This window comes from Leptosomus discolor, chromosome 18, assembly GCF_034619465.1.
Source record: "Leptosomus discolor isolate bLepDis1 chromosome 18, bLepDis1.hap2, whole genome shotgun sequence".
Taxonomy (NCBI): Eukaryota; Metazoa; Chordata; class Aves; order Leptosomiformes; family Leptosomidae; genus Leptosomus; species Leptosomus discolor.
Window position 1 is genome coordinate 10,972,035 of NC_141408.1, and position 17,966 is coordinate 10,990,000.

The 17,966-nt window shown below is 47.9% G+C and overlaps 2 protein-coding genes across 3 annotated transcripts; one reads left to right on the forward strand and one right to left on the reverse strand.

Annotated features, from left to right (window-relative positions):
- The first annotated feature begins 116 nt into the window (after window positions 1-116).
- SMYD4 (SET and MYND domain containing 4) lies at window positions 117-6,224 on the forward strand. Of its 2 annotated transcripts, none has more exons than XM_086475221.1 (10): window positions 117-247; window positions 338-485; window positions 672-761; window positions 1,262-2,414; window positions 2,714-2,896; window positions 3,197-3,366; window positions 4,063-4,195; window positions 4,628-4,744; window positions 5,099-5,222; window positions 5,910-6,224. In XM_086475221.1, the coding sequence occupies exons 1-10, from the start codon at window positions 117-119 to the stop codon at window positions 6,058-6,060; spliced, it is 2,400 nt and encodes a 799-aa protein (XP_086331347.1). In that variant the 3' UTR covers window positions 6,061-6,224. The 2 variants fall into 2 exon arrangements, with proteins under 2 accessions (XP_086331347.1, XP_086331346.1); XM_086475220.1 differs by having other exon boundaries at window positions 3,197-3,363.
- Window positions 6,225-6,874: 650 nt separating this feature from the next.
- SERPINF1 (serpin family F member 1) lies at window positions 6,875-11,236 on the reverse strand. Its single transcript, XM_009950224.2, has 7 exons — window positions 11,117-11,236; window positions 10,510-10,711; window positions 10,275-10,430; window positions 9,280-9,483; window positions 8,340-8,482; window positions 7,519-7,729; window positions 6,875-7,134 (listed from the first exon to the last, which is right to left on the reverse strand). Exons 1-7 carry the CDS (start codon window positions 11,192-11,194, stop codon window positions 6,875-6,877), a joined length of 1,254 nt encoding a protein of 417 aa, XP_009948526.2. The 5' UTR covers window positions 11,195-11,236.
- Between the last annotated feature and the right edge of the window lie 6,730 nt (window positions 11,237-17,966).

Below are 17,966 nucleotides of genomic sequence, written 5' to 3' on the forward strand. Positions count from 1 at the left end.
CCGGCGCGCCTTGACGTCACCACCGCGCCCTGCCCACGGCAGTACAGCGCTCCTATTGGCTGCCCGGCGCTGTACGGCGGAAGCGCCGCATGGGCGCCGCCATTGGGGTACCGGTGATGGCGCTGCCGGTGGAGGAGTGGCGGCTGTGCGCCGCCCGGTGCTGGGCCGCGCTGGAGCCGGCCTTGCGGGAGCGGTTGGCGGCGGCGTCGCTGCACGACACGCTGCGCCTGGGCTGCGGCCTCCTCCGGTGAGCGGCGGGCGGGGGCGGGGCGAGGCGGGGTGGGGTGGAGCGGAGCGGAGCGGAGCGGGGCGCGGAGCTGACCCCCGTGTCCCGCAGGCCCGAGGCGGAGGCGGCGGCTCTGCGGCGGTTGTGCCGCCGGGCGCGCACGGGCAAGGAGCCGGCGGCCGCGCGCTTCTACCGGGAGGAGGGAAACCGGCTGTTCGGCCGCCGCCATTACGGGGCCGCTGCCAGGCTCTACTCGCAGGTAGGTGGGGTGGGGGCGGCCCTGGGGTCGGCCCTTCACGGCCCGGGGCCTCCGTCGAAGGGCTCCTGGTGAGGAGTCCGGCGGGGCCCAGCGTACGGGGCGGCTCCCGTGAGGGGTTCACCGGGGAAAGGCGGGGGGGGGTCCCGCTGCACCCCCGCTGAGGCTGCAGCTCTCTGGTCTCCGCAGGCGGCATCGCATGAGCTCCCCGGGAGCCCCGAGGTGTCCGTCTGCTTCGCCAACCGCTCCGCTGCCCTCTTCCACCTCGGGTGCTTTGAGGTAAGCGGGGGTGGGACAACGGGACCCACGGCTCCCTGCCACCCCCCACCCCCCCACCCCCCCCCGGAGCTCCTGGGTGCCCCCAAGCCAGTGTGCACACCCAGAGGGTGGCCTGAGGCCTCCTGTGTAGCAAAAGGGGGGACTGGGGCAAGAGCCCAGGCACCATCTGAGGTGTTAGGGCACCGTGTTTGCACACAGGGTTCAGGTGGGTGGTTCTGCAAACCCCGCAATAACGGGTATTCGATTGTTCAAACAAGAGGCTGTAGATCAGATGTGCTCGTGAAGCTGCGCTTAAAGCGTCTGTCATCACTTAAACTTTCTGAAAGGTTCCTGCTTTCCTTCTTGTTCTGTGTTGAGAGGCTTTATTTGGCCAACAAGTTGGCTATGCACGTGGAATTTGCTGATTAACATAGTCTTATTGAAATACTCGGGTGGAATAAAAGACCATGAGCCTTAGCTGGTTTTCAAGTACATTTAAAAGGCCTTGCCTTTGTTTCTAGGTTTGTTTGGAAGATATTGCCAGGGCTGAAAGTCACGGCTATCCAGACAAGCTGCTGCCCAAGGTCTTGCTGCGGAAAGCTGAATGTCTGCTGTGTTTGGGGAGGTTACAGGATGCAGCAGCTGCCCTCAGTGTCGTGGAGAACAAAATTGCTGTGGATGGGATCACAACTAGTCCTGCACTCCACACACTGCTGAAAAGGTTAAGTCAGCTGAAGATTAAAATACGTGAGAAACAGAGCTGTCCAGAGCCTGCAGGAGAAGCACGTGGTGATGCTCAAAGCAAGTCAGAGGTCTGGGAAGAGAATGACAGTATTTCAGGTGCATCTTCATCTTTGAGCTTGAATTTTGATATGGAGAGAGGACGTCACTTGGTGGCCTCCCAGGACATCCTGCCAGGACAGAGCCTGTTGAAAGAGGAGGCATTTGTAAGTGTGCTCTGCCCAGGGGAGAGCCTTCTGCTGCAGGACAGCAGCGAAACAGCGTGGGATACTCGAGTCACTAATGCAGACCTTTATTGCCACCGTTGTCTGAGGCAGCTCTTGGCCTCGGTGCCTTGCCGTGGGTGCAGTTACGCCAAGTACTGCAGCCAGAACTGTGCAGACGTGGCCTGGGAGCAGTACCACAGGGCTGAGTGCTCCTTGGGAGCACTGCTGCTCACATTAGGCGTTTTCTGCCATGTTGCTTTGAGGACTGTTCTGCTGGCGGGATTTGCAGAGGTTAGCAGGCTGGTGGAACGGTCCCACAATGGTGACGAGGACCTTCATAACCCTGAGGCAAGATGCAAGCATCTCAGTGGGGCACCAGGTACAAGAGCTGGTACCAGAGGTATCCCTGGCTGTAACGACGATGGTCGGTACCAGAGCTCTTACCAAGCTGTGTTCAACCTTTTGCCACACGCTGAGAAGCATAGCCCTGAACACAAATTCCTTTGCATGCTGAGTGTAGTAGCTATATGCAAACAGCTGCAAGAAGCTGGCCTAGAGGCCGCTGTTTTGAATCGGGAACCATCTGAGAAGTGGTCTGAACCAAAGACATGTGAAAAAACATCGGGTGAATTGTCTCCAGAGCTGAAGACGATGGCAGAAGCGATGCTGAGGCATGTGTTGCAGCTGCAATGTAATGCACAAGCGATCACTGTAATGCAGGAGTCGGGTAAGACAGAAAGTTTTAAGCCCTGCTCTGTTGTCCTTGCTCATCCAGATTGTGTGAAGAGATTGAACTGTCAGTTATAAAAAGCTCCCGTTGCAGATGGGAATGACTTGCTTAAAATTTAATGACCTGTCCCATGGTTCTTTGGTGCACACGTAGAGGGTATGTAGCTATTATTTATTGCAGCAATATACCAGAAACCTTTGTACTGCTGTCTGCAGCTGGTCACAGCGTTCGTTGCATAAGTTGCGTGGGCTACTGAGCCTTCGTTCTCAACTGACTTGTTTTTCCCCTGTCTTTAGAGTCCGGAGGTGGTGCTGTTGTAAATAAGAAGCCTGTGCGCCTGGCGACAGCCTTCTTTCCTGTCCTCAGCCTTCTGAACCATTCCTGCTGTCCCAATATCAGCGTGTCATTTAGTGGGACAGCTGCCACTGTCAGGGCATCACAGCCAATCCCAAACGGCCAAGAGATTTTCCATTGCTACGGTAAGTATTAACTCTCTGTTTGTCTCCAGGCACAGACATCTTTTCACCTCTACTTGGCGTGCTAACTGATTGCTATTAATATCATAATTCCCAGTATAATGTCACTGGAGTCTTTGTTTATGCGTGAGCCTTGATCAAAGATACCAATGCAAGATTTTATCTCCTGAGCCCAGTGTTACATTTTTGGTCTCCAATTATGTCCTCTCCAAAGTTGTTATATCTAGTCTCAATTATAAGATTTAGTCTGATGTAAAGAACTGTACCTGTTCAGAGATTTCTACCCTTGCCATCCTTTTGCAGGGCCTCACCGATGTAGGATGAGGGTTGCTGAGAGACAACAGCTTCTCAGTCAGTATTTCTTTGAGTGTCGCTGTCAGGCGTGCCTTGATGAGTTAGAGTCTGATGACAAGAGTGTGGTGTCCGTGAGAAACTCATTCTGCTGTCCTAGCTGCCAGGCTCCAATGCAGGTAGTTCTTCCATAGCTGTGACTGTATAGCTTATCAGGATGTGTGACGTTCGGGTCTCTGGGAAAGTCAAGAGTTAAAGACTTCAGTCCATGATCTCTGCTCAGAACGAAAAAGCCCCTGTAGAGTCAAGGCAGTACCTCATGGGTTTTTAGCAGCTTTCTTGTAATGTTCTTGTATGTCAGTCTTCCAGCATTATAGGGGAAGTAATGCCTTTAACAGCAAGTTAAAATCCCTTTGAACTTGGTGAGGGAACTTTAGGATATCGGGGCTGTGGACTAGGAGAAGGGGGATATTTAGGAAAGAAAGTGGAGGCCTGGGGTGTGGAACAGAGGGTGTACATACAGGGGCTGTGTGTAGAGAGAGTCACACCCTCTGCAGTTCACAGGATGTGAATGAAAACAAGGGTGTAGGCTGGGTTAGATGGGGAGAAGTCAACACAGTATGTACTTTGTATGAACATTGGTTGTGTACCGCGTGCCCCTGCTTTGCCCTAATTTGTAGCTCACATAGTCGTAGCTATTGCCTGAAGTTTCTCACAAAACTGAATAAGCTAATAGTAATTTACAAGCAAGTCACTTTGTTTAATGAATGCAACTGAGGAATTTAGCATCTCGATAACGCAATGCAGAGGTAACGGAGATGGAGGGTAAGCTTTGGGTTGAACATGAACAGGAGTGATCACAGGGATGATTTCCACAGGGGGAAGACGTGCTTTGTTGTTCAAGTGAAGCTTGTGCAACCTCAGTCAGCAGAGAGAGCCTGTCGAGCCGTTTACGGGACCTTCAGCAACAAATCCAGAAAGCTTTAGAGCTGCTAAGAGCCGGGAAGGCTGGTAAGGCTCAGCTTTCTGCTTTAAGGTCAGTAGCTGCTGAGTACACACTGGGAGGAGTAGTTCTAGCCATGAGGTGGCACTGTTGCTTATGCACTTGGGGTCTTCTGGCATGCAGCCTGGTGTCCCTTGGGACTTGAGCTTTAGGTTTTTTTATCCCCCTGATCCGGGTGTTAATCTAAGTCACACGTTGTTCTGTAGTACCTAAAAGAGCTCAGGGTAACATTGGAGTTTTGTGTTCCCAGGCCTTGCTTTCCTGGAGTGAGTCAGGCCAACACTGCCTTTGAATAAGCAGGGTTGCAGATGAAGTCAGTGTTGACTCCTAACCAAATCCAAATCTAGCTGTCTAAGATGCAAAGATGAGATTGGACTGATTTGATTTCATGGAAAGCTGGAGACTGGCCAGTAGGATGAATTTTATACCCTGCTTCACAGATCAAGCTATCAAAATGCTCCTGAAGTGTCAGATGGATGCCAGAAACTTCTTGTCTCCAGAGCATTTGCTGATGGGAGAGATGGAGGATCATCTGGCACAGGTCTATGCTACTCTTGGTATGGCATTATCTCATCATTATCTCTAGTTTTATGAGCTTTGAATTTAACATGTCTAGCCTTTTCTCTGACTAGCCCTTCCTCTTCTACTGCATTTCTCTAGTTTTGACAGCAGGGCTCTCAGAAAGACCACTTTAGCCAAAACTGCGTTCCCAGCAGCCAGTGAACAATAACGTGATCTTACATTCTTCTGTATTCCCTGTCCTGGGTTCTGAGGTCAGCAGCCTCCCAAGAATGCCGTGGACGTAGCTCATCACACTTTGCATAGTGCTGTCAGATTCTTTGGGTGTCAGTAGCTCTAGAAAGTATTTGCTCATGACTCATTTTTTGTTTTGGTTTGGTTTTTTCCACCAGGGAAGTGGCAGGAAGCAGCCAGACACCTGGAGAGGAGTATTGAGATTGTGGAAATGCATCACGGGCCATCAAGTGTAGAAATAGGTCATGAACTTTTCAAGCTGGCACAAATTCTCTTCAACGGGTAAATTTTCTTTCATTCTGTGTCCCTTCCCTGCACCACTTCTGTGTCTCTGACACAGTATCATCCCAGGAGGTCCTTGGCACCTTGCAGGGTGTCTCGCAGGACCCTGGGCAGTCTGGCACAGGTACAAAAGTTGGCCATTATGCAAGTACAAGTTCATTAACCCCAGTGGGGTTCAGTTACACCTCATGACTCTTTTTAGACCCATTGCTTTGCTTTGTGCCTGCCTATTCTTTTCTTCTCCCTGGCTTCGTTTATTCCCTGTCCTGTTGTTTTATCTTGACAACGCGTCACCCTTGGTGTTTATACCTCAGTTGTATAGTGTTGCTGACATCTCTTCAAAAGAGGAAATAAAGTCCTCTTGCTTTATCTTGGCCCTCTTTTGGCAAGCAAATCCCCTGACTGCTTCTGAAAATCTTCTCACACCACTTCCCTGTAACTGAATTAATTTTAGCAGGAGCTGCAGTGAGGAAGGAGGGGGTACCTATACTCAAGGATGATGGTTTAAGTTTTTGTCCATCTCCTTACTACTTTCCCCGCATCCTCCCTCTGCAGCTGCAGTGCAGGGTAGGATCTGTACCCATGAGCAGGTTTAGGTTTTTGTTGGGGAGGGGTTAAAGGTTGTGCAAGTCAAGGAGCTGGATTAAGTGTTTTGTATACTCTATTCTTACTCTCTTCCTATTTCAGGTTTGCAGTTTCTGAAGCTCTGACCACGATTCAAAGAGCAGAGGAGATTTTGTCAGTGCACTGTGGTCCTCGGAGTGCTCAGGTCCAGGAACTACAAGAGATGAAGACCTGTCTGTCAGAGCTTCCCAAAAGCGTCCTTCAGAGGACTTAATTTCCCTGTTAAAGGAAGCTGCAGTGTGATCTTTCATCAAAGCTAAGTTTCATGTGGTAGGGTAGTCATGTAGTACAAGCTGGAAAATCATGTGTTACAACAACTTGAATGAAACCTGAAATGCCCTTTAGCGAGGCTGTTGTAAATAAAATGACCAATTCTAACGTGAGGGGTCTGTGTGTGGGATGGTGGGAATAGATGCCGTTGTGTAATTTCCACATGTGGCTTTGAAGCGAATGTTTGAGGTGCTTGTGTATGCGTGTGCTTCTAGGGGCGTGACTCTCCCATGTGGTGTGGTACCCTGATGGTTCTGAACATGCAGTCAGCCAGACCACACTGCCTTTTATTGCTGATGAAGCACTTCTTGCCAGCATGAAACGTAAATGGTTGGAATGGGTGAGGCAGCAGGCTGGGAAGTGCGAACTTAGAAGCTGTAAGAGGGGCCACTGCAGAACTTGGAGGGCTACCAGCGCAGACCTGTCAGTGATGAGGGATTCAGTACAAACAACTGGTGTCAGGTTGGAAGGCAGGATAGGGGAAAATGCAGTGTACACCAGGTGACGCTCGCATACAGGACACAGAACTGAGCTGCGTTGTGGCTCATCTGGGGAAAATGGGAGTGTGAAGGCGATGACAATCTTTCAAGGGAGAATTCTGGGGCTTGCTGAGATTAATAGCAAAAGCTCTTTTATTGCAGCATGAAGGCATAAGACTTGCAAGTTGTGTCTTTGTGCAGCAGAGCAGGGAGCCAGTATCCCTCCCAATACCACCCTTTCCATTTGGGCCCTACCATTGCAGATTGTGGTGAAGGGATCTAAACACTCCTGGGATCCAAGATCTTGCCAATGAAGAGGAGAGTTCCAGTGGTATCATCTCGCAGTACAAGAAGGAAAGGTCTGTCCACGTGATATTCTATGGGGAAGGTCAGACGAGCAGCGTTCACCCCAGGATTTGGTGTGGATCTTTCCCCATCTTCACTAAGCTCCAGAACTGCCTTGTGTTGCACATGAGATAGCTTAATAGGTTTGGCAGAAATCTTGGTAAAATCAGGTGATGTGAAGAGTGATTGGAGCCCTAGAAGAAAGAAAGAAAGAAAACTCCATTAGCTGAAAGCACAGATTGCAGAGGGGGGAGCAGTACTGCTAACGCTGTGATCCAGGAGGGCACGTAGCTGCTCTGGTTGAGTTTATTTGGGGTATCAGGGAGAAGCAGCTTACATTTGTTTGTACTGAGCTTCTCCCTCTCAATCTCGGAAGCGTTGTATAAGCTTGGTGGAAAGATGTGACAAAAAGTTGAGGAGTCCTGGACCAAGGTGATTTAGTTGCTGGTGAAATCTCTACAGACTGACAGCAGGACCTAACTAATAACCCACCAGTTTCATGTTCTTCTGAGAGCAGGAAGCAACTTGCCCACTGCTTTGAGCCCTGGCAGTCTGTAGAGGGGGTGTGATGTACGTACTTGTCTCCTTTAGCGTGCTGCCAAGTGCCTCTTCATAGTTCAGCTTTAGTTTGGGCAAGCTTAGCACAGCGTGGACTGTCTTCAGCTCCTTGTCTACATCATGGACAAACTCAGAAGTAAGGCTTTCCTCAATCAGAGTCATATTCTGGGTCACCTTCGTAGGCAGGAAGAACATGGCACTGATTCCCTCTGTCAGTGGCAGCTGGGCAATCTGGAAGGCCAGTTATAAATAAGAAAGGGTCACATCAGTACTGAAACAGTTTTACCCATCCCATACCACGCACAGGCCTGAATCTCAACTGCCTGATCAGCCTTTCCACTTAAGATTCGTTCTTCTTCCCTGTTGGCTTTTATTGGACATGATGCTGCCTGACCCCTCTGGCACCTGGGCTTTCATCAACCCCTGCTATTACGTGGCAAGTGCCTTCCCTCACCTCCTGAATCCTGTAATGAACTGCAGTATTGCCTTGGGGGATTCTCAGCTGGAACACCTTTGAGCTCATGCTACAGTGGAAGATTTGTTGAAAGAGGTAGAGATGGAAAAGTTTTGAGGAGTGTCCCCTGCCCTTCTTGCCCAACTTTAAGTCAACAACACAAGCTAGTAGGACCTGTGTGTTCCCTAAATTCTGGACTGCTTGTCACATAGCCAGTGTAGAAATAGGATATTCTAAGAATCAACACATTGCCTTTCAAAATAGGGATTGCAAGACTAGCCTGATGGGAGGAGCAAGGCTGTTGTCTGGAACAGGTTAACAGGTAAGTGTAGCTGAGCCTGTTCCTCAGTAGGTTTAGGAGACCTTGTGCAATATTTGCTCTCTGACCTTGCAGTTGAGTTCCGAGTCAAAACCGTATCGCAGTATGGCTTTGGGGTCTGACATCATGGACACCTGCACAGTTCTGTCCTCATCCAGGTGGAAGTCTTTCAGGGCAGTCTTCTTGGTGTCAAACTTGGTTTTCCATATCCCTGTTTTTTAAAAGATAAAATGGAGGATTTTCTGGAATAATACCCTATGAAACTGAGCTTGTGTCCGTGGCTGAGTTATCTTGCACTTTCTGTGTGCAGTATTTGTGCTTTAAGAGTTGAGGCATGACTGAATTGTGATAAGAGATGGAAATAGACTGATTTGAGCTACTGATTTACTGCCACTCTTTGGCCCCTCCTTTTCATCTGAGAATTGGCTAAATGGGAAGTAAAAAATCAAGCCAGTGTATGGGTGGAGTAGCTATTGGGAAGTTGGTGTCTACTTATGTAATTACAAAACTATTTTAAAGGGTAACAGTTGTGTCAATGCATATAAAGTGCTTCTCTCCCCACCCTTTATTTTGCTCCTTGTCTCTAAGCAATAAGTCTCGAGGACACTGGCTTTCAGCATGTTCTAGAATAGCTCTCTGGTATCTCCCTCCATTCCCTTTACAGTGGTAAAAAGGCTCAGTACACTCTTTAAGCTGTGCCTTCCCGAAATGGTAATATTCTGTCTCTTGCCATGGAGTTTTGGGAGCTTAAACTTTCTTCTCTGGTCTCTTACTGTAAACAGGTCAAGATTCAGCTTCCCAAGAGTAATAGTTCCTCCCTCGAGGACTATTTCTGTTCAGGTAGTGTGCATTTTTTTCTTCATTACTTAACGTTCTCAAACACTTTCTTCTCAGACTCTGTCTCTTTGGCAGTCTGTTTGCTCTGCTGGAAGTGACAGCATTCCCTCGCACCTCTTCTAACACGTGCTTAAAAGACCTTCTCTGTAACCAAGTACACGGCATTCTTACCCTTGAAGTAAGCAGCCCCAGCCAGGAGAATACTGACATCTGCGGGCACGTCCTTCATAAACCGCATAATCCTTCCCTTTGTCTGCTGTCGTACCCAGTTGTTGATTTCTTGGAGGTCTAACTGGGTATTGCCACTTAATGCCCTCAGACGCATCTTGTACGACTTCTCTAGTTGGCTGTGAAAACCAGGCTTCACCCTCAGTCCTGGGGAACAAAAACATTGACATTGCAGCTAGCTCCCTTATCAAAACAATCTCAAGGCAGCAGATTGCAATCCGGAGCCCAGCAGCAGTTCTCTCATAAAACATCTGTGGCTGTGTGTATACAGAAACCTGCTTTGAAGAATGACTGAAGGCACATGGAGGAAACTGATCCAAATCCTATAGCCACCCATGCTGGAGTATGGGATAACTCTCTTCTGAAAAGTAAAGAAAGGAGATAAGAACAGAAGGCTTGGACACAGCTATTCCTGCATCAGTCTTTCTTCTTTCTCCAGCTTGCTTATGAGCACAGTTTACTCAACCTATTGGATTCTTGGAACCAGCATGTTCCAAAAGATAGCTCTTAGCTTTCTCAGCAGCTGTTAATTCATGCTGAAAGCAGACATTTCAAAGAGTTCTGCAAGGAATTAATTAAGCAAAGGAATATGCCTGAATGCTATCACAAATAGAAAATGTGATCTGTGGCTCCTGGAAGTTAGCAACACCTGCCAGAAAACCTAGAGCGAAGGCAAAATTCTCAGCAAGTTTCTTCTAGGTCTTCCGCACGTTAGCTGCTCTGTCAGCAGCGTCTTTGTGTGCGTAAGTCTGGCCTTCTGTTTATGTGCACACAAACTTTCCAGGCTTTTTCTGGAGCAGCAACAGCATTCCATGCACTGTCTGTGTCCTGGCTCAAGTCTGTCAGAGCCAAAGCTGTTAGCGCGGTGTTATTCAGTGTGTACTACCTGCTGCTAGTTATCTAGGTAAAATTTGATAGAAAAGAAGAAGGACTTTTACTTTTCTCCAAGACGATACGGGAGGCACTTTTCATGCTCTTCTCTGGCCCAGTCACGCTGGTCAGGAGGTCACTGTAAGTGCTGTGGACCTCAGCTTTGTTAAGCAGGTCATAGAAGAGAGCGCGAGAAATCACATCTTCTGTTCGTTCTCCAGCCCCTGCCAACAACAAAGACACCGGTATGAAGGAAGGCCTGTCCAGGCAAACGGCGCGTGAGGAAAAGAGACAAGAACTCACCAAGCGAGAGACCAGACAGTGCAGTAGCCAGGCTGAATGGAGACAGGAGCACGTTGGCAGTGGCTATCCGGCTCGATTGCTGACGGTACAGGTCATAGCCAAAGTTGGAGACTGCTGCTGCCAGCTTGTTTACAGGGCTCTTATAGAACGGATCTTCCTCTTCGACCTCGCCAGCGTTCGCTCCATCAACGGTGGCAGAGTTCTAGCAGGTACAGGGAGCACTTTGGTTAGATTTGCAGTTTACAAGGGCGGGCACGGTTGTGATAAACATTTCAAAAGCAAGCAGTCTACAGATTCTCTCTTATGCTCTACAGAAATACTGGCTTAATCCTACTGATAGAGAGTGTAGGAACAGTTTACTTTAAAGTGTCCCAGTAAAGCTGAAGGGAGCACTCAAATTGGAATCCACTATTTCTGCCTCATGGTCATCCCCTGATGTAAGTACTGTGGTTTTATCTAGGTAAAGCAGGAGTTAGTCTCATTATGTTGCTAAATAAAATCCTAGTAACTTAGGAGGGTAGTGCTTAATCCTTCTGTAAGATTCTCTAAAATTAAATTACCTGCTCCAACTATCTCCCGTACTCTCTGCGTGTTGCCTCCTACTCACCTGCTCAATAGCCGAGTTCTGGGATCTGCTTGGGACAGTTAAGAGACCCAGAAAAAGCAGAACTGCTGGAATCTGCATGCCTGAACCTACAGAGTAAGAACATGACAGAGGTAGTTTGAGCAACCGAGCAAATACATCTCTACCACTGCTATTCGCTGTACCTGGTTGTGACAGGAACTGCAATGACACGTGCTGCTGCTTGTCCTTCCCAGTTATGGAACACCTGACCTTAGCTGGGTTTTCTTCTTCTCTAGTTTGAAATATTCAGCCAGCCTTGCCCAAATGACCTTTAAAGTTGGGCAAGCACACACGCCTGGGTGTGCCTGAGCACAAAAGCAGATGTGTGTGGCCCAAACCACACTGATGCTGGCAGTTACTGAGTGCCAAGGTCCCAAAAAACACTAAACCATATCTTCTGAGTGTTAGCCTTTAAAAAAATTAGCACTTCGTTTATAAAAGGTAGCAAATCCATATTGTTGAACTGGGCAGAGGGCAACGCTGACTGGTTACTGCTCTGCTATACAAGTTAACCTGCCTCAGGCAGTAGCTTGTCGTGTTTCTTGTGTCTGCATGTCCCCAGAAGGCTGCACAGCCTATATGTGTCCTTTGCTTCTTATTTGCAATTTGATAAAGTAAAAGTACAAGAGCTTTCTTAAAAGACGGTAAGGAAAGGGGCTGGGACTAAATACCTAACGTTGGACCAGATCTAGAGAAGAAGCCTAAGGCAGAGCTTGACTTATTCAATGTTTTTAATGGAGGTGGAAGAAAAGTACCAAACTCCCCAAAGTTGTTCCTTCTGTGGAATCCACGTATAATGACTCAGTAGTGGCATATGTGGCCCTTCCAGACAGATCTGTCTGGTCCGAAGGGCAGTGTGTAAGCCAGGGTTTCACTGTGGGTAAACCAGAGCTACTGCAGAAGTGTCATGCCCCTGAGAACAGACGCCACTGAGGCTGGTCTGAAGCAATGTTTATATAGATTCCCAGAAATTAAAGGAAAAGGGTTGTATTTAACTAACCCCTGTGATCCAGGCATCCAGTGAAGTAGGAGAAGGAACATGTGTTTCAGATTAACTTCAACTATAAAGAAAACATGCCTGCTGGTAGAAATACAACTTAAATCCACGTGGCTACAACAGCCCCAGTTCAGGACCCAGTCTGTTCAGGCAGGGGTTTGACTTCAGTGAAAGGCAATTCACTGTTTCCCTTTCCTGCCAAAACCTTTTCTGGAGGTGGTTCTGCCTTGGAGAAAAAGGTGTCACAGTGGAGGTTTTAAGTTTTCATCTGTGTTTAGACAGTGTAACGCAGAAGTGGTACCCTCTGTTCCCTGTGCACTTGTGTCCTGTGACCTGCTGCTATCCTAGCCGACGAGTAGATGAGGCATTCTGGTGCAGAAGGTGCGTATCAAGAGGATTTACTACACTGGATCAAACCAGTGCGTTTGGTGGTGTGTCAGTGGATATGATGTTGGGATCGCTTGTATCATTGCAGAGTTCTACAATGAAAAGGCTGAAAGAGAGATGACAGAAGCCCTGCGTGAGTCTAAGTTAAACAGGTCTTAGCGAGGGCTTTGTGAGGATGCCTCCACCAAGCAGTACTCTTGCACGCTGAGTGGAAGAGGTTTGGCCCAGTCTAGTTTAGAGATGAAGGTTTTCCATGGAGCATAACCTTTTCTCTGAAAAAAAAAAAAATAATCTCTACACAACCTCTGCTTCCAACTACACTGAGCTCCTGGGAGCATGAGAGCGGAGATTGGTTTTGCAGATTTGTATTGTTTTTGCCAGTACTGTCACCAGCTTCATATTTCTCAAACTTTGCCAAAAAGCAATTTCCATTTTAGAAAGACAAAGCCTTTTGCGTTTGAATTGGCCTGAACATCTGGATTCTATTTGCATGTCTCTCAGCACACAGCCAAAAATGCAGAGAAAAGAATTTGGTTGGAGCTGAGGTGGTATGGTTTCAGGCATCATATTAAAATCTGTGGCTGCCTTTAAAGAGAAGAGAAAGAGTAACAGCATGCAGCGTGTGATGTTACAGTCAGGAAGGTACAGGAAGAAAACTCTGAGAAATGAGCTGAGAAGGAGCTTTGTGTCTGGGAGTTGTCTGTTCGTGAAGGCCTGCAGGTGCAAAGGCAGTATTTTGCTCTCCATCTATAGCAGCACAAGCCTCACATCGTTTATAAACCCTTCTGATTTTAGGGGTGCTATGAAACATCACCCACGAGTTCAGACCGCTCGCTGCCATCGCTCCACCCCACAGCCCTGACTCCTTCTGAAGCATCTTGCAACCACTGGCTCTACAGGATTTCACTGTCGCCAAAACCGTTACCGTCGCCAAGAAAAAGCGTGTTCCCAGCTGCCACACAGATGCTAGAAGGGCAGAAAACCACCCCAGTTCCCAAGCACAGTTCAGCCCCGGGAGCAAAGAGGTGCCCTAGGATGCTGGTGGCTCCCAACCCTTGGGTGAGACCTCTCCTGTGGTGAGAATCCCACCTTTTAACACCTGCAGAAGGACCGGTCTTCTCCTCGCCCAGGTCCTCTGAGAGCTCCCCAGCCTCAGCCCCTGCCCTCTGCTCCCCTCGCCAAGGGGGAGCTGCCCCTTACCTCGGGCTCCTCTCGGCTGTCGCAGGCTCCCAGCTGGTGCGAGCAGGGGACAATGTGGGGTTGGTGCAGCCACATCTGCTTTTTGCTGCTTCCCCCAGCCCAGCCTTCGGCAGGCTTCAGGTTACAGCTTCCCAGGGCTCTCTTAAAGTGCTCTGCTCCCATTTTCCGCTGAATTGCACTAACTTTTTAACCCTGCCTTCCAAAACAAATGTGCTCCCTGGGATAAGGGCAGTCTGGCGGGTAAAGCACAGGTCGGAGAGGCAAAGGCTCCCTACCCTATTTGAGCAGGTCTTTTATCCCCGCAGTTTTGTCACATGGGGGAATTCCTTCTGTCTCAGAGGTATGGTTAATGCAGCAGTGTTTAATGGATTTATGGATTTATGTCCAAGATTTAATGGAGAGACTTGTAAAGTGGAAGCAGGATTCTGTTGCCGTTCAAAGCAGTTAAGGGGAATCTGTTCAGAAGTGGTTCTATCCAGCGATAGTTACTAGTTAACAAGAAGTTATTAACATAACTGGCTTAAAGGTTTTGGCCAAAAAGGAAGAGATTGAAAGCCAAGGACTCTTGGTTAAAAAGATGAATTAACAGAATGTTGGAGGAGCTTACAGAACAATGAATGACCTGGAGAAGGGAAAGGGGCAGAGGGGTTTTGTTGCTTTTTGCCATAGCAGACTTCTAGGGCAGCACCCAACAGTGCACATTTAAATCAAGAGGGTGTATTTTTCCTAAGTATTGAATTGTAAAACTCACTGTAACTAGATATTGCAGAAGATGAAAGATAAATAGATTTGGAGGGGGGGGAAGAAACCAACCCAAGCCAAATGAGTGGAAGACAGGTCCATGGAAGGCTAACAGTGGTCAGATGTAATGTCGGACTCAGCAGCGGGGCGATACAACCACAGAACAGTTGTTTTTCCTTGTCCCTAGTCATTCTTGGCTTTTTTTTCCCCCGCTCACTTGTTCCTGGCTACTGGAAGAGCCAGTAGCCTGGGCTAACTGGACACATAGCTAGCCTGATGCAGGGCAGCTGGTTGGAGATGCTGAAAGTAAATTGCCGCCAGTAACGTCAGTGCCCCCAGTCCAGGCTGGCGCTGGGACATCTCCTTTGTGGGCTGCCAGCCTCGCTGCTGACAGGGAACAAGGAGTTCCTCATGCCTGCTGGCACTGAGCTCATGCAGGATGGTTTTGGAGAAGCATTAGCTGCTGGTTTTGCAAGCTGGAAAAGCAAATCAGGTAGTCTGCCCTGTGATTAGTCAGTACTTCAAAGGTGACCCTTTCTAAGAGTAACAGCTCTGCTTTCAACTGCTGTTCAGCCTGCTGTGTGAGAAATCATCTGCAGAGAGATATTTGTACTTGTTAGTCTTCCAAGAATGGGGGTGTTGGCTGTGGAGATACCTTTTGATGGTTTTCATCTCTTTTTGATACCTTATTTGTGGTATTCAAATGCCCTTTATGGACAGACCGCTAGAGAAGTTTTTACATCTCGTCTGTGTCTTCAAATGAAAGCCCATCTGTTTAAATACAGGTTTGGTTTTAAATCATTTAAATCGGAGTGACGGTTGTATAGAACATTATTAAAGACCAAAGCAAGCTTTATCCCTGAAATGGTGCGTGATACTCCTCTAACTAGATGCAAGTGCTTAAATCAGTTTTGTTAAATCCATACAAACATTTTCCTGTTGTTCTGGTTTGGGTTCAAGATAGAAGGCAGTATGCTGTTCAGTTCTGCTATGGAAGTACTGATCATGTTCGTATGAATTTGCTCTGGAAAGGAAAAAATACATCTACTATTAAAGATACTGAGACTGATTTGATATTCTCAGCCAGTGGTGCAGATGAGCTGTAGAGCGGACGCCCTGTGCTAGTCATGTCTTTTCAGAATAGAGCTCAGTCAAAATGAAAGCTTAGCAATGCAAAGTGGAAATTCCTGAGCAGAGACATTAATATTATTTTGCATTTTACAAACTGCCTCTTCTGGAGAGTCGGTGGAGTGAAAAGAGTCTTAAGGTTGGTGTAGCTGGTAATTTGTTGAGCAAAGCACAGTCATGGAGGGCTGCTGTACTGTCAAATAAGATGAAATTAATAGTTTGACAAGAATAGCTTGGAGGAGGAGGGATGGCAGAAACATGGAAAATAGGAAATAAGAACCAAGCTGCTCAGGAAACTGAGAATGAGGGGAAAAAACTTTATAGAAGAGGGGGAGCTGGAGGGCAGAGGCATGCAAAGGAAGAATTGCACTTCAAATTTTGCACAGGTTGCAGTGCAACAGGGTGGAATTCCGGGAGGTTAGCGCTGAGGTTGCAGTAGCCAGAGGAAGACCTACCTAAGGCATGGGACGGTATTTCTGAATGTTGGGAATGAATCTATATAAATAAATAAGCTAAAATGTTCCCTGTGGGCTAGAGCTATGCCCTCATAAGTAGGACTGAATTCTTGTGGGCTTTCTTGTTAAAATTACATGGCCCTGTAATTACACCCTCTTTTTTGAAGGGTACGTGTCATTGCATTGGTTAGAGGGGTAGACATTATCTTTGGCTGTTCTTCCCCTTTTAGACTGCATGAAATGTGTAATTGCAGGTTTGAGCCAGGACTTTCTATTCCCCAAAGTCTCCTGCATCCCCAAAATTCATGGTTAGTGAGTCAGTCCTTCTCTTATTCCAGCAGATGGTGCAGACTATTCAGGGACGGAGGCTCCCAGAAGCATTCTGCTCCTTCCTTTGAGGGAAGGCAGACTTCCCGAGTGAGGAAAACATTGCCAGAAGGACGGCCCTTGTGCTCTGTAACTGCTGTTTCACAAAAACAGAGCACCATCCTTATTAACCAGAAACTGAGGGAGCTCAGAAGGAGAATCTACTATGGACAACAGTTGTTTTGTACAGAAATAGCTGCAGGATAGCAGGATACAGTGAGTTAGACTAATATTTTTAAGTGGCTTGGTTGGGTGGAGGCTTCCCAAGATGCTTTCACGGTAGCTCGCTTCAGACGTGCGCTGCTACCTCAGAACAAGGACCCAGGGAGCTGTGACCATCTCAGACAAAAGTGAAGCTGTAATGGGACGTTGCCTTTTGCCAAAACAGGGCAAAAGCAGTGGCATTCAGCTACAGGCACCAAAATCTGCCCCCTCCTTCCCCTGGAAGCTGTCCCAACCATCCACAGCATTGTGCTGTGGAGCCAGGAGTATCCTAGTAGAAGAACAAATTGCAGGTAGCAGAGACCAGATCAGCACCTTTGAACCTCCTAGTAGATACCAGCGATGGTCAGGTTTTGCCCAAGAGAAAAGTTAAGGACTGCTTATCACTGCATTGCTGCTCACAGGCACAGTACCCTCCTGGCCCTATGCCACCGAGCTCACATCCTAATTCAAGGAATTCTGCCCATTTTGCAAAGCCAGCTCTGACCCAGTGGGTGTTCCCTGCACATTCTGTGGGTGGGATGCCCAAAGCTTGTTGAACTTGGTCCTTGGACAGCCTTTACAGCTGAGCCATGTCACCTCACAGTCCCTTGTTTTCCTCTGTGATGAGGTGTAGCGAAAGGGAGATCCTTTGCGAGAGCCCCTCCTATCTTTCCATCTGTCACACCCAGACTTTTTTCCTCCTAATCTTTGCAATTATTCAAGTACCACACCTTTTGCCTTTCTCTGTTGGGTCTTTCAGTGCAACACCTTAAGCAAATATATTCTGCTTTACTCTTTATTATCTGCCAACATAAAAATTACTAAAAAATACTTTATAAAATATGCCTTGAAAAATCTAGCATTACCCCAGAACCTAGAGTTTCCCAGGAAAAGGGCTGGAGATAAGGATCCAAAGGGGTTTCCCACTGCAGACCTTCCCCCATCCAAGAAATGGGAAAAGGGAATCTTTGAAAAGAGCCTGTGCCTGGAAATGTCTGTAACACATCCTAGAGAAGACAACTGGTTACTAGTCCAGTTGAGCTAGAGGTCATTTTCTAGGTGGGTACAGATGGTTTTCAGAGGAACACTTTGAAGGAGACATGTTCACAGGAACTGCGGAAGGAAGAGCCATATTAATATCTCTGGCTGTTGTCCCAACTGCCAGATGCTAATGATGATTCCGGGCTATGGGTGACTCTAATAAGAGCTTAATAAAGACTCTAATAAGAGTCTGGGGACAAGGAAGTCTCCCTTCCAGGACTGAGAGCCCTGGAAGGGAAATCCAGGCAGAGCAAGCTTTTCAGGTTCAACAGAGGGGAACCCCAGCCTGGAGAAGCTTGTCAAAGCTGGAATG

Excerpts from the sequence above, each read along its gene's own strand:
- SERPINF1 (XM_009950224.2), bottom strand. The coding sequence starts at position 11,194 with ATGCAGATTCCAGCAGTTCTGCTTTTTCTGGGTCTCTTAACTGTCCCA. Across the intron at positions 10,431-10,509 it reads ACTGTCTGGTCTCTCGCTTG|GGGCTGGAGAACGAACAGAA; the intron begins GTGAGTTCTTGT and ends TGTTGTTGGCAG. Across the intron at positions 7,730-8,339 it reads ACTCGGAACTCAACTGCAAG|ATTGCCCAGCTGCCACTGAC; the intron begins GTCAGAGAGCAA and ends CTGGCCTTCCAG.
- SMYD4 (XM_086475221.1), top strand. The coding sequence starts at position 117 with ATGGCGCTGCCGGTGGAGGAGTGGCGGCTGTGCGCCGCCCGGTGCTGG. Across the intron at positions 3,367-4,062 it reads GCCAGGCTCCAATGCAGGTA|GGGGAAGACGTGCTTTGTTG; the intron begins GTTCTTCCATAG and ends TGATTTCCACAG. Across the intron at positions 4,745-5,098 it reads ACAGGTCTATGCTACTCTTG|GGAAGTGGCAGGAAGCAGCC; the intron begins GTATGGCATTAT and ends TTTTTCCACCAG.